This window comes from Ramularia collo-cygni (genome assembly GCF_900074925.1).
Source record: "Ramularia collo-cygni strain URUG2 genome assembly, contig: RCC_scaffold10, whole genome shotgun sequence".
NCBI lineage: Eukaryota > Fungi > Ascomycota > Dothideomycetes > Mycosphaerellales > Mycosphaerellaceae > Ramularia > Ramularia collo-cygni.
This window is the reverse complement of record NW_019716264.1, coordinates 563,206-575,814: the sequence shown is the minus strand read 5'-3', so window position 1 is coordinate 575,814 and position 12,609 is coordinate 563,206. Positions and strand designations below refer to the sequence as shown.

At 51.9% G+C, this 12,609-nt stretch overlaps 5 protein-coding genes; 3 read left to right on the top strand and 2 right to left on the bottom strand.

Moving 5' to 3' along the window:
- Positions 1 to 2,245: 2,245 nt before the first annotated feature.
- On the top strand, positions 2,246 to 2,728 carry RCC_06782 (uncharacterized protein; the record flags this gene model as incomplete). Its single annotated transcript, XM_023772043.1, has 1 exon — positions 2,246 to 2,728. The coding sequence occupies one exon, from the start codon at positions 2,246 to 2,248 to the stop codon at positions 2,726 to 2,728; it is 483 nt and encodes a 160-aa protein (XP_023627811.1).
- Positions 2,729 to 5,742: 3,014 nt separating this feature from the next.
- Positions 5,743 to 7,518, top strand: RCC_06781 (uncharacterized protein; the record flags this gene model as incomplete). XM_023772042.1 has 4 exons in its annotated part: positions 5,743 to 6,262; positions 6,314 to 7,050; positions 7,114 to 7,347; positions 7,405 to 7,518. 4 exons carry the CDS (start codon positions 5,743 to 5,745, stop codon positions 7,516 to 7,518), a joined length of 1,605 nt encoding a protein of 534 aa, XP_023627810.1.
- A 1,030-nt stretch (positions 7,519 to 8,548) lies between these two features.
- On the top strand, positions 8,549 to 9,763 carry RCC_06780 (uncharacterized protein; the record flags this gene model as incomplete). The annotated part of the gene is made up of 1 exon (XM_023772041.1): positions 8,549 to 9,763. One exon carries the CDS (start codon positions 8,549 to 8,551, stop codon positions 9,761 to 9,763), a length of 1,215 nt encoding a protein of 404 aa, XP_023627809.1.
- A 251-nt stretch (positions 9,764 to 10,014) lies between these two features.
- On the bottom strand, positions 10,015 to 10,915 carry RCC_06779 (uncharacterized protein; the record flags this gene model as incomplete). XM_023772040.1 has 4 exons in its annotated part: positions 10,015 to 10,104; positions 10,161 to 10,467; positions 10,514 to 10,743; positions 10,808 to 10,915. 4 exons carry the CDS (start codon positions 10,913 to 10,915, stop codon positions 10,015 to 10,017), a joined length of 735 nt encoding a protein of 244 aa, XP_023627808.1.
- Positions 10,916 to 11,247: 332 nt separating this feature from the next.
- On the bottom strand, positions 11,248 to 12,191 carry RCC_06778 (related to delta3-cis-delta2-trans-enoyl-CoA isomerase; the record flags this gene model as incomplete). XM_023772039.1 has 3 exons in its annotated part: positions 11,248 to 11,867; positions 11,921 to 12,104; positions 12,165 to 12,191. The coding sequence occupies 3 exons, from the start codon at positions 12,189 to 12,191 to the stop codon at positions 11,248 to 11,250; spliced, it is 831 nt and encodes a 276-aa protein (XP_023627807.1).
- Between the last annotated feature and the right edge of the window lie 418 nt (positions 12,192 to 12,609).

The following is a 12,609-nucleotide window of genomic DNA, read 5'->3' as shown; positions in this document are numbered from 1 at the left end:
GGAAGCGCTGTGGTCGTAGGCTGGCTTTGTGTTCCCATGCTATATGCTGGCGCCGCGCCATCTTGTTTCTCATTCAAACAAGAGGAGCTGTCGTGGCGTCCTGATAGCTCTGCTGGTCTGGCCTATTCTCTCTTGTGTGCCTGTATGGTTCTTCGGCGCCGTCCTGCTCCTCCTGCCAGCAAAGAGACTCGGCTCGGTCGACTGGCAATATTCGGGCTTTGCAGCGCTACCTCTCCTATGCTGTTGCGATCCTTTCGTATCGTCGCGCAAGTACCGAGATGCTCGAGAGCGCATTCTTCGCCGTAGCGGAGGGTAGGAGGTGCTGGGGAGGTGTGCGGATCAAGGCCGAAGGACCAGCTCTGCCCGGACGAACAACGCCACAAGGACACTGCTGATGCGCGGTCTTTTGGATATCTTCTTCATGATAGCAGCTCATTCAATGCTGTAGTCTCTGAACACAAGGAGCCCCTGGAAAACAGGATGAAGAAGTATGTGGGTGGTGTGGGTGGTGGAAGTCTTCTCCGCGGCTCACAGCCACGCTTCCTGGACCTCCCGCGGCTCGCAACTATCGCCAGCAAGGCGACACTGGACCCTCAAACCTCACTGAGGGTACATAAGATGCGGCAAATCTGCTGTCTCCAACTTCAATGGTCTAGGTGTACTCCACCTCAGACCAAAAACACAAGATCATTCCATTCGAATGATCCATTGAAGGTGAGTCCATTCCTTCATATGTCGTCAATTCTCGAGTGTTGTGGGTGGCGGTAGCGGCTGTAGAGAGCCTTCTTTTTTTGTCGAGTTCAATGAGTCCGAGCCAGTTCAAGTCCACTCGGCTCGAACTGGCTCGAACACGTTTTACTTTTTGCAAATCTACCGCCACCATCAACAGAGAGGGTGCAGCATGCGAGGTTGGACTTTTGCCCTTGGTCGTTTCCGGAGATGGGCTGGCTGGAAATGTACTCCCTGCACGCACATTGCCTACTCGCACGATGGGCATAGACATGTATCGTTCTACCCGAGCTTCCTCCTTCAGTCATGGTGGAGCAGTGGGGTGAACAAGAATGCGGCAAGCTCCACTCAGTGCACGATGAAGGCATGGTCGCGCACTCTTGTCATGCACCCTTCGGAACTGCTGTACTGGAAAAGTGTAGTGCACGTGTGCTTTGCAGCAGCAGGATCGTCTTACTGTTTCGCTACTGTTCCGCTCCTGAATGCACTGGGACGAATCGCGTCAGGTGTTGGCTCTGACGCTGGCTACAGGCGTGCTATCCAAGAATGCCACCATCCCATCTCCATGTCTGCTGCTATGGAGAGCGGCTTCAGGCATCTCTGCGCATATCTTCACCTTGAGATTCGTGGCTGAGCACGCGAGACGAGTGTGAGCTGTGGCCTCGAAGTCTCGTGGTGTGGGGGATGTCGAACGTCGGCCAACTCACGACCAGCTCAGACTTTGAAGCTGAGTCTCCAAGTCAAGACTGTTAAGGGGGGTACTTCGGCAAGCCCGGCGGGTACCTATAAAAGGATGCGAGTATTCCCAGACTTCATCCATTGAGAGAGGCTCTGCCTAATGTCAAGCAATGCTTGAATCAATACGGTAAGTCGTCCCGGTGCGTGCTGTGTGGTGTTGGTGTGGTTGGGAGAGGGGATAGAGCTTCGGCTCCGCCTACGGGCTTCTTTTTTTGTCCTGCGTTCGAGCCTCCCTCTGGATATTCTTTTGGCACCAACAGGACCATAGGATATTGCACTGAGAGCTCCGTACGTTTTGGACAACATACGAGATCGAACTCGAGTCTTTTTTGGCCGCAGGATGGTCGAGGGAGGTCAAGAAACAGGTGTGGCCGTCCATGCGTTTCCTTCGCTATACAGTTACAACCGCAATCAATACCCGGCAATGATTTTGACCATCTCAAAATCACCGGCTCATCAAGGCCTACAATCCTATCCAACCAGCTTGTAAGCAAATGGTTTGGTGGTATTGGAATTCCTTTTTGTAGCTTTTGAAGTGTTGGCTTTGAGGAAGCGAGCTTGCGACTACGGCTGCAGGTGCGGCGTTGCTGGATGTCCGCCGGAAGGCATCGACTACGCACCACGAACGACTCCACGACGAGTACAGACCCCCTAGAACGTCCGCGGATCTGCCTTAAGGTAATGAGACAGTGGACAGGCTATGGGGCAGAGGCGGCGGCGACATTGAGCATCCGCCGCACCTGCACCACCAGCGGCGACGACAGCGACGGCGGAGACCATGTCTCCAGTGACAGACCAACAAAGGCGATCCATTGCCTCGCAGGCTATCGCGAGCCTCAGCTTCCTCCCCTTGATTCGACGCTCGCGGCACGGCGCATACAACGGTAAGGGGCGTTACAATAGGCAGGCTGAGGCGCGACTCAATAGCAGCAGTTCCCTAACAAGCACATGCCCCCTGCTACTACCGCCAGTCCGCTCTAGGGGAAGCAGATGTGGCATTGGGCCAGTGAGGGRGCAGGCGCCGCTGCGACAATGGACAGCCAACACCTCCGCCAGCATCTCCGCCAGTACCAGCGAGGACACCTCCTTCAGCCGCCGCTCGCCTGCGCCGCTTCTCCCCTACTACGATGATTCGCGGTCCGGTAGAAGACTCGGCTCCATTCTCTGTGATGCGACACCTACGGCTTTGCGGCGCCAGGGAGCATACAACGGCAAAGGGCACTCGGTGAGTACAGCGCGACAGCAGCATTTGGGCCGATAATAGCTTTACAGGCGGGACAATGGGCATATCATAGTTGCTCGACACTCACGTGTGCCTCACAGATACACAGCATGCCTCTACTTCGCCGATGGAAAGGCGCGAAGGATTGCGCAGGAAACTCTTCGCGGCGGCCAGGTCCCAGACAGGTCATAGAGCTAGTATGTGACAGGAACATTGGAGACAATGCGCGCTGATTGGACTTGACCGTGAGCTCTAGGACAAAGAGACAGCTACCTCTCAGCAGCACCGATGCTACCGCGAAGGGTTACTCTCCGGCCGCAGATCTGCGTCCTCGTTCGGTGCCTCCCTCGATCGATCAATTCTTGCGGCCAAGCCTTATTCATTATCCAGTGCTCCTAATTACAACCATACGCGGCCTCTGTATCACGGGCAGCACCACCGAATTGGCCTCCAGCCGAAAGACGAGCGCTGTAGAGGACCGAGAGGAAGATCAATAGCGGGCAGCTGCATGCAGTAGGATCCCGCCGTGCGGAGCTGGAGGAGCTGGCGGAGGCATTGACTATGACACGGTGGGCGAGGGATTGAGCTCCCCGGGCACAGACATGTCCCAACCAAAGCAACAACTCCAGAGCTTGTAGAACGCAGCATGTTCGGTGATAAGAGGTTATCTTTCGTGATTATGCTGGGTTGAAACAGACGCAGGGTACTGACAACAGGTCTGGTATATCGGAACGGTGGAAGTGTTGGTCGGGATGTTTCGGACCATATCAGTCGAGCGACTGCTGGGGTCGGTTCGGATGTTTCGGACCATGTCAGTCGAGCGACGGCTGGGAGTATGAGCTCGTCATGATGGAGATATGCTCGAGTTTCGCCCCGGAAGACATGCCTTGCTCGCGAGGGCGTGTGGAAAGGAGCGCTTGCCTTCTCAAGGGAGATCCACAGACAATGCGACTGCGACCCGAATGAGCTAACCTAGGAGGCGACTACCTGTTGCAATTCGGTCCTGGATGCACGGAATCCAGCCCGATGACCAGAAGATCTTATTGATCCTCAACCGGGTCGTGGCTTGCTTCTTCAATGGACATACTTCGACTGATGATGGATATGCCGGATAGCTGCTGAGCAGTATTCCCTGACTTGCGGTATCTCTGGGCTCCGCAATGCTGAGCTGGTTTTGACCTTTCAAATCCAAAACTCACGTCCTCAACCGAAGTCTGAACCCAAAAGTCGGGAGATAGGAGCACTGGTATGCTCTTGGCTGGGACTAATTGATGTCTATCCAGGAGTACATATGTGGATATCGTGGGCCCTGCGCAAGCTGGACGAGGCCGCACCGCGAAGTTTACGCCGATGGTGCCAGCAGGGAGTATTTAAATGAGGGATCATATCGATGCGGCCCCACGTCCGATATGTGAATCGGGCGTTTTCGCGGAGAAGCATGGTATAAACCAGCTGAGACAGTGGCCTCGTATCTCTGCGGATCGCGAGGTGAGGTGGAAGGATCAGCGCGAAAGTCTGATCATGATCCTAGTGGATCCACACCTCTCCTGTTCCGGGCCGCAGCCCAGGGGTCTATGCGACTAGTGGTGGGTATAGATAGGTCGCGACCGCTGGCTTACGGAGGTACGTACAACAGCTCACCTTTCAGCCTTGTGAGCCGGCTGCACCTCACCTCTACGACCATGATATGCAAGTCGCATTCGGATGGAACATGGCGTCCGCAGCTGATGGCTAGCATCGCTCAGCACCGGACGTTACACAATGCGAACAATCCGAGCCACACCCTTGCAACACGTGGCCAGTCGTTGGTAGCGAAGCAGCGCGGAGTACCACAGCCGGATACCGTAATTCGAAGTGATGTAGGAACAAGCAAGTACATGCATCAGCACGGAGTGTCGGATCGCAGAGTCTTCACAACGTCGCCACGGCCCACAGGGATCTTCAMAGTGCTTCTACTGGGTACAGCTTGGTTCTTGACGTACACTGGGTTGGGAACCCTTGCCCCCGTTGTAATGACGACGCTCATCATACCGCCGCCTTCCGCGGACTCCTGCTGACACACATATTATGAGCAAGAATAACCCGACAACGCCGCAGCCCCGGGGATCAACTCCTTGCTTGACTCCTGGGATGCATGGCACTGCTAAAGATTCACGTGGCAATAACTGTACGGAAAATCCCGGCTTCAAGTTCTTGGAATTCTCAACCTGGCATGGATCTTCATGAATTCCCGTGCCAAAACCGCCGGCCTTTCGTCGTTGACATACTGGAGACGTCGATGTATGGATTCGATCTCGGAATCGAAACGAATGCGAGTTACGCCAAGGGCTCAACCTGCTCCGCCGTCCAAAGTATGCGGAAGGGCCAGGCATGCCGCATGCGAGATGCCACGTGCCAAGTTTCACCGTATCCATTTGCGGGTCATGCCGTGATAAGGTGTATTGGCTGGAGGCACGACAAGAGCGGACACTTGGACTTTCATCCAACTCCAAAGTTTTGCAACGAACCCTATTGCAAAGAACGTAGAAGACGGTGCAAAACCCCATGTCTAGGGAGGACGCTTGCGAGGCTTAAACGTCGACGTACAAGATTATCCACGGATTACACTGACCGTAAGCTCGTGTTGTCTGCTGCTGCCAGCAAGGGTTATGTTCACAAATGAGTACTCCGAGGTCTCCATGCAGCGAATCCGTTGAACTTTGTACTAAATCCGTCTTCGAGACCCAGGCACAAGGCCTGATTTTTTGTATGAGCAAGATAGAGAGTATCCTTGCCTGACCCTGGTCGTTGAAGGAAGCAGACGGCTATCAATGTTGTATCACAGTATCAGAGGGTTACCAACCGGGACCTACGCGCCGTTCACTCCGGATCTACATAAGGATTGCATGATTCGATGTCACCTCAGTACTTGTTCCTTTGCTTGATATCTGACACTCGTTTACAACAATTGCTACTCATACGGAATCAGGGATCTTCGATCCGCATCACCAAAACACATTCGGACGATTGTTAGGAAGCGGCTTTAACAAACACTCAGCAATATCACTTGCGAGATGGCAGCACGAACACAACCACCTTGTCGGGAAGAATTGGAAACCAAGAACAACCTCAAAGCGACGTATATCACTGCTTTACCGCCCGTTGTTACAACAGATTCCCTCGCGACTTCGAGATTGCATCTTCCCAAAATCGATACCCCGTTGCAAGACGTGAAGCGCCCCGAGACATCAAGCAGCAGCAGCAGTTCTGACAAYGGCTTCGGCCTGATCTACGAGGCCCACATCGCAAAAACCGAAACATTGGACCTACTTGCCGACCAATACCCCTTACCAAAGATACAGGGCCCAGGATGGTACAATCGACTTCGTTATCACTACCTCTCCATGTATGTGCGGCTGCACCTCATCGTTCTTTTGGCCAATATCGGGACCCTCATTCCAATGGCCGTCGCTTCGCAACGAAAAGCACCCACATTCACCTACAAGGATGCATCCACAGCTTTTGCAGCGAATATGTTCGTTATTTTCCTTACCCGCAATGAACATTTTATCAACGGACTTTTCCGAATGTTCCGTGAGTCTCTTATCTCTGATCTGCAAGAATCTGGCAACTGACAGCACACAGGTTCAATACCACACAGCTCACCTCTATGGATGCGCCGTCATTCGGCCAAGGTGTATTGTCTGGGCGGCATCCATTCTGGCTGTGGTGTAGCAGGATTCTTTTGGTATTGGCTCTTCTCCTTCCTTTTGTTCATCCACCACGTTGGTGGTCAGACCTCGTGTGGATTGGCCATTCGATACTTGTCGATTGCGGTGTTCCTATTTCTTGTGGTGATCCTGCTGATGGCTCACCCTTGGATGCGTATCCATCATCACGATGCATGGGAATTGAGTCATCGATATCTTGGATGGACGATACTCATSCTCGTGTGGGCTCAGGTCATCCTGTTGAGCGTCGTCGGGGCATGGGCCGATAATCGAGGATTTGCAATCGCTCTGGTCGAGACTCCTGCATTCTGGCTCCAAATTGGTGTAACATGCTTGCTGGTGTACCCATGGATCCGCCTGAAGAGAGAGAAATTGGTCGTGGAGCAACTTTCCGACCACGCCATCAAGTTGAACCTCACGAATCGAACAGTACCTGTCGGCGCAGCAATCAGACTTGCTAAGAACCCTCTGGTCGAGAAACACTCATTTGCAGTCATCCCGAATCCAAATGGAAGCAAGGGATATTCCATCATCGTCTCACACGCAGGAGACTGGACAAGATCGCTGATAAGACCGGGCGATGACGGCCGTCCACAGAAGATCTGGGTCAGCGGAGTGCCCTACATTGGAGTTTACCACGTGTGTCTGATGGTGTGTACCAGCTTCGGCAGTCGTTTGGGATGTCTTTGAAGAATGCTGACAGTATCACAATAGTTCAAACCTCTTGTTCTCGTAGCCACCGGTTCTGGTATTGCACCTTGCTTGTCATTCCTCCAGATACACAAAGACTGGCCAGTACGAGTCATCTGGTCCGCAAGATTTCCCGAGGTCACCTACGGTAAAGCGATCATGGAGATGGTGCTTAGCGCAGACCCGAATGCAATAATTATCGACACGAAGAAGACTGGACGGCCTGATATGCCTGCCATCATCTACTCAGTCTATAAGGTCGGTGCCTCCAACGTCCTGAACCTCTTTGGGATATTTGCTAATTGAGGCAAACAGCAATTCGAAGCAGAAGCCGTTGTGTTCGTCAGCAACAAGCCTGTGACTGAAGAGGTCGTCTATGCGCTGGAAGCACGGAAAGTTCCCACCTATGGAGCCATCTTTGACTCTTGAGGCAGCGTTGAATATTTTTGCTTTCTACTTCTTGCTTTTGAGCGCCGAGATAGAATAATCTCGTATAGACATGGACTACTCTACGACTATTGGCTGGCAGGACCTGCCTCATGAATTGAACATCCATTTCAGAGACACCCAGAGATCACGCACTTGCCAAGGATGAGTATACTCGATCGCATGGCTGACGGTCCTCTAACTGCCATGGGTGGTGAACCTGTCTCCGGTCATACACTTCGCCCATACTATACCCGCAAGGAGCATCGGCGTGGTACTGAGCGCGGAGCCTTTTGGTCCATTGGTGTCAAGGACGACAACAAATGGGTCGCCGCAGGTCCGCTTGCCACAGAGACTCCGTCGTCTGAGAGCTCGTCGCTAACGACAGCCACGGCGCCGCCATTATATCGAGTCCAAAGCGGGTTCACCACACATAGATGCGGGAATCACGAAGTCTTGGTTCTACAGATCACATCTTCTGGTGATGAAGCTGTCTCCTTCTCCTCCCGCTACTTTGCTCGGATACCTCGCGCGCCGCAGAAGACTAAGAGACCGTACCTACCATGTTACTAGTTTGGAAGTCACACACGTCACACTCTAATTTCGGAGAAGCACCTGAGAAGGAGGCAGATGATGAAGCTGAGCTACAACTCTTTGGTACAATTCATACACTTCCCGTCCTCGAGTACCCTTCATTCACTTCCTCGAAAACTGCTCATTCCATTCACTTGCTCGATTTGGTCCGTGCAGCTGGCGGATCTCGTGGATCTCGACTTCCAATTTCTAACTAGCTTCTGACAAACAATCGGAACTTTTTCGTACTTTCTTCAATGCGAATTTTTTTTTCCCAACACCTATAACAAGTGATCGAAATCATCTTGCTGCATTCTACGCCTGATCCTCTCAAACAACCACACAGCATCTCCCTGTTGCATTGCAAACTCTCTGGCCAGGCGCGCGCGGTCACATCTCTGACTTCCACTCTACTCCAAGAGAGTTGTACCAATATCCGCACCACATCCGACTCGCTATCATGGACAGCGACAGTGGCGATGAACTGGCGGACGTGCCCGAGGAGCTCCCAAATCCATCCGATCTGATCCATGATTATCCGACACAGATTGCGATCGCAGACTTGCTCAATCCCACCATGATCAGAGTCAGCGTTTGGGATGAGGCAGAAGATCCAGCGGGAACCAAGCGAGAGACATTCAAGATCATGCGCGGCATCATATGCTCGAAGTCAGCCTACTTCGAGAAGACGTTTAACGGCAGTTTCAAGGAAGCACTGGAGGGCAAGGTGACTCTGACCGACGTCTCGCCATGGATCTTCAAGGTCTTTCTGACTTGGCTGTACACCGGGTTAGTGTACATTGACCCAGAGAATCACCGCGCGCCTGAAACCAGCAGAAAGCGCAAGTTGGACGATCACACGACAGCAGATGATAGCCGGTCTCGCAAGACGCCAAGAACACTTGATGAAACTGATCTCCAGGACGCCGATGCTCATGTTGAGGCGCCAGCGGATGCTTCTCTTGAAAACCACTATCCCACAGGGTATATTTATGACCTCCACACCTACGACCAAGAGATTTGCGACAAAAGCAAATCCATTCAGGATCCAACGACAGACGCTCTTGACGAGAAAGATCCCTCCAACCCAGTAACATGGCCGTGGCAATGGTTGTTCGACATCTATGTTTTCGCCGACCAGTATGACACCATACGTCTCCGTGAGCAGATCATGAACTTCATAMAGCTCCGCCTCGATCAGCGACGACCTCGGATGTACACCTACCCCAATCAAGTCGACACAGCGCGATGCGTTGATCGCCTTCCTACAACCTCCCCTCTACGCCGGCTACTTGTCGATCTCTGGGCCAAGAACATGCAGGTGCATCCCGACCGAAACCCAGGTATCATATCAAAGCCCATCGAAATGGACCAACTCCCTCAAAGCTTCCTTGTGGAGTGTTTCATGGGTGTGAAGCAGGAACTCGAGACTGCACGGTGTGACGCTGAAGTCTGCACCCATCCCGCTCACAATCATAGCGATGGTCGAGTCGTGCAAATCATGCGTCGTTGCAGATACCACGAGCATGAACGCACAGTCCAAGAAATGGAGCGGTGTAGTGAGCTTTGGTGGATTTTGCAGGGTAACTACTGGGCTACATCGATTGACGCAGGAGTAGTCGCGGATGAAGAGACTGCCACAGAAGTAGCCGAGGATGAAGAGACTGCCACTTGAATGTCTATAAATAAGGGACGAGTTTCCCGGCTCTGTCGAGAGAGGGGTGTTCCAACAGAATCGCGGTATCGGAGGCTTGCTCGATCGCGCGTCGAGGATGTTCGGTATCATCGTCCACGAAGCTGCTAAGACATCACCTATTAGCTCGTCAGAAGATGGAGCGTCATGGGCAAAGGAATGGTGCGACCTAGGTATCTCCACCCTGGTAGCTTTGAAAAATGTTCAAGAAAGCTATCTGCAGCATAGGAAGACTAAGTCTGGAAAGCAACCTCATGCTCGATATCCTGCACTCTTGGTACACGGTTCAAACTGAGTCCACAGAAAGCAGCAACCTTCTCAATCTTGAAATGTGTCAGTCAATAGCCGTCTAACGGCTTCATAGTTGAAGGGTACTCACGCATTGCTGCACCTTCTCAACGTCTTCTGAACTGACACCAATCCTTCTAGTCCCTCTCAAGTGCCATCCCGTTTCCCTCGGCAAATTCTGCATCATGATTCCAGAAAGTACGACGAGTTCAGTTTCCACAGGTCCCAGAATTGTATGATCGGAGAGATACAAGCCGTAGGTGATTTCCTCCGAGACCCAAAGAAAATCCTTGTGTGCAGCCATCATATTCTCATTCGATGCCATATTGTGCTGATAGATCTGATTGAGCCAATTCTTGCCACGGGCGATGTTCTCTGGACCTGATTGCCAACCTTGTCTGATGATTGTCAGATCAAATTGATTCTATATGTGGTGTTACTCACCTCGAGAAGCTGTAATCTTTATCTTCCTCCCTCTCAATCGCACCAATACTGAAGATGGCTTCCAGCGGTTTAGGAACACCGACTACACTAACAAGTTTCATCATCGCTTCCCTTAGTCTCCTGACTAGAGCTTTCCGGGCATCTGGTGTGTTGAATTCGGGTTTCGCTAAGAGATATTTGTAGAGATCTGCGGCATGTCCAGGATGGCCACCAGCTGAGATCGCAGCAATCTACAGAGTGTATGATAACTTAGCAGATGTTGTTCATCATCATAGATCTCTTTGCAATGCTTACGGCTAGGATGTACCACTTGTCGTTTCCGAGAGATGCTGAAGGAAAGTTTTGCTCTAGATCTTTGAAGAGCTCTATTGTCTCGGCCTCGGTTGGGTTCGTCTGGGCCATACTTGGACTGTTTCAGGATCTCGAAATGTACTGCAGCTTTAAGGAGTTCGGAGAAGTAGGTAGTCTCTATAGATATGTAGACTGTACATTATTGAGAGTGAGATGATGTCAGAGTCTGTGGGGCCGGGCACAAGACTAGGGTTAGACCCTATGGTTGCTGAGTCTGGCAAGGGGTACGATCGTGATTGTACAACAATGTCACTGTCGACTAGCAGAGCTACCAGGCCTTGAACGTGGAGAATAATGTTTTTCTTTCCAACAGATACTTTTCGAATCAATTGATACAGACTTTACTTTGCAGCAACAAGCCAACATAATCTCCACCCAAACCCCTACATCTTCGCCTCCCTAGCCTTCCGCTTCGCAGCTAACTCCTCCATCTTCGCACCCATTCTACGCYGTGGCTCACCCTCCACAAACCGCTCACTCAACGCCTGCCAACTCTCAAACAGCGCCAAGATTCTCGCGTCCCGCGTCTGCTTGTTCTGCAACCTCTTCATCTCCAYCATGGACTTGCCGTCTCTGTCCTTCAGCATACCGGCAAGGTACGACTGAACATCGGCATGGAAGTTCTTCACCGGGAAGATCTTGTTGACCATGCCAATCTTCTCCAGCTCCTCCACGGAAGCCTTTCCTCCAAACATGAGCCAATCGTTCGCACGATGCACGCCGATGTGCTGTGACCAGTTGGTCGCTGATCCGTTTTCGGGGATCAGGCCGAGCTGTGAGAATGTTACTTGTAGCCAGGCACCCTCTGCGGCGTAGAAGAGATCGCTGGAGCCTTGGAACCATGCAGCTCCAGCGCCAACGCCCGGGCCGTTTAGTGCGAGCACAACCACTTTCTTGTGATCGATGATGGACTTGACGAGTTCCATTCCCTCTGCGAATCTCTGCGCCCAGAAAATCTTCTTCGCACCGTCGTGCTTGAAACTCTTCGGCTGGTTTGCGACGCCTGTAAGTATTAGTCAGAGTCGATCACATTGGCATTTTCGAGGTTGCGCTCACTTGTGACATCTGCTCCTGATGCAAAGAATCGGCCCTCACCAGTGATAACAGTGAAGGTGGTGTCCGGGTGGTTGTCAAGATCGCGAAGAGCATTGATGGTGTCTGCGATCATGGTGCCACCAAATGAGTTGAGCTGCTTTGGTCGGTTGAACTTGATGGTTCCAACTCCATCTTGCACAGTGACCTGACGAGAGTTTCCAAGTTAGTTCGTGAACTTTAGTGAAGCATTGGTCGATAGACTTACTATGATATCGTCATACGTCTGCGCCATTTTGACGTCTTTTTGGGTGTCACTGCTTGGTTGATAGTAAAGTATGATAGGTTTGATGATTGTTCAAACGCAGTTGTGATATGACGGTGAGTTTTTCTCTGGTGCCAAAAGTCCGGTGATTATTCAGTACCGTGATGTTGACAATGGTGAAGTGTGTGTGTAGTAATCCAAAGGTGAAGCCGAACTGAACCTCGGTATGCATTCGCAGCCTCAATATGTGGCGGTGCAACAAGATTATTTCCCGTGATTGCCGAAGCCTTGTGATCAGTCTTGGCGGCGGTATGGTGACACTGTCTGTTCCAGCTTCACTTGTTTGCCTCAATGATCGTTGAAGCAATGTCTCGGAGATTCACACGACTTCAAATCAATCTCACAGCGGATACCATTCACCAGTGACATGGCAGCCTTACCAATCCGA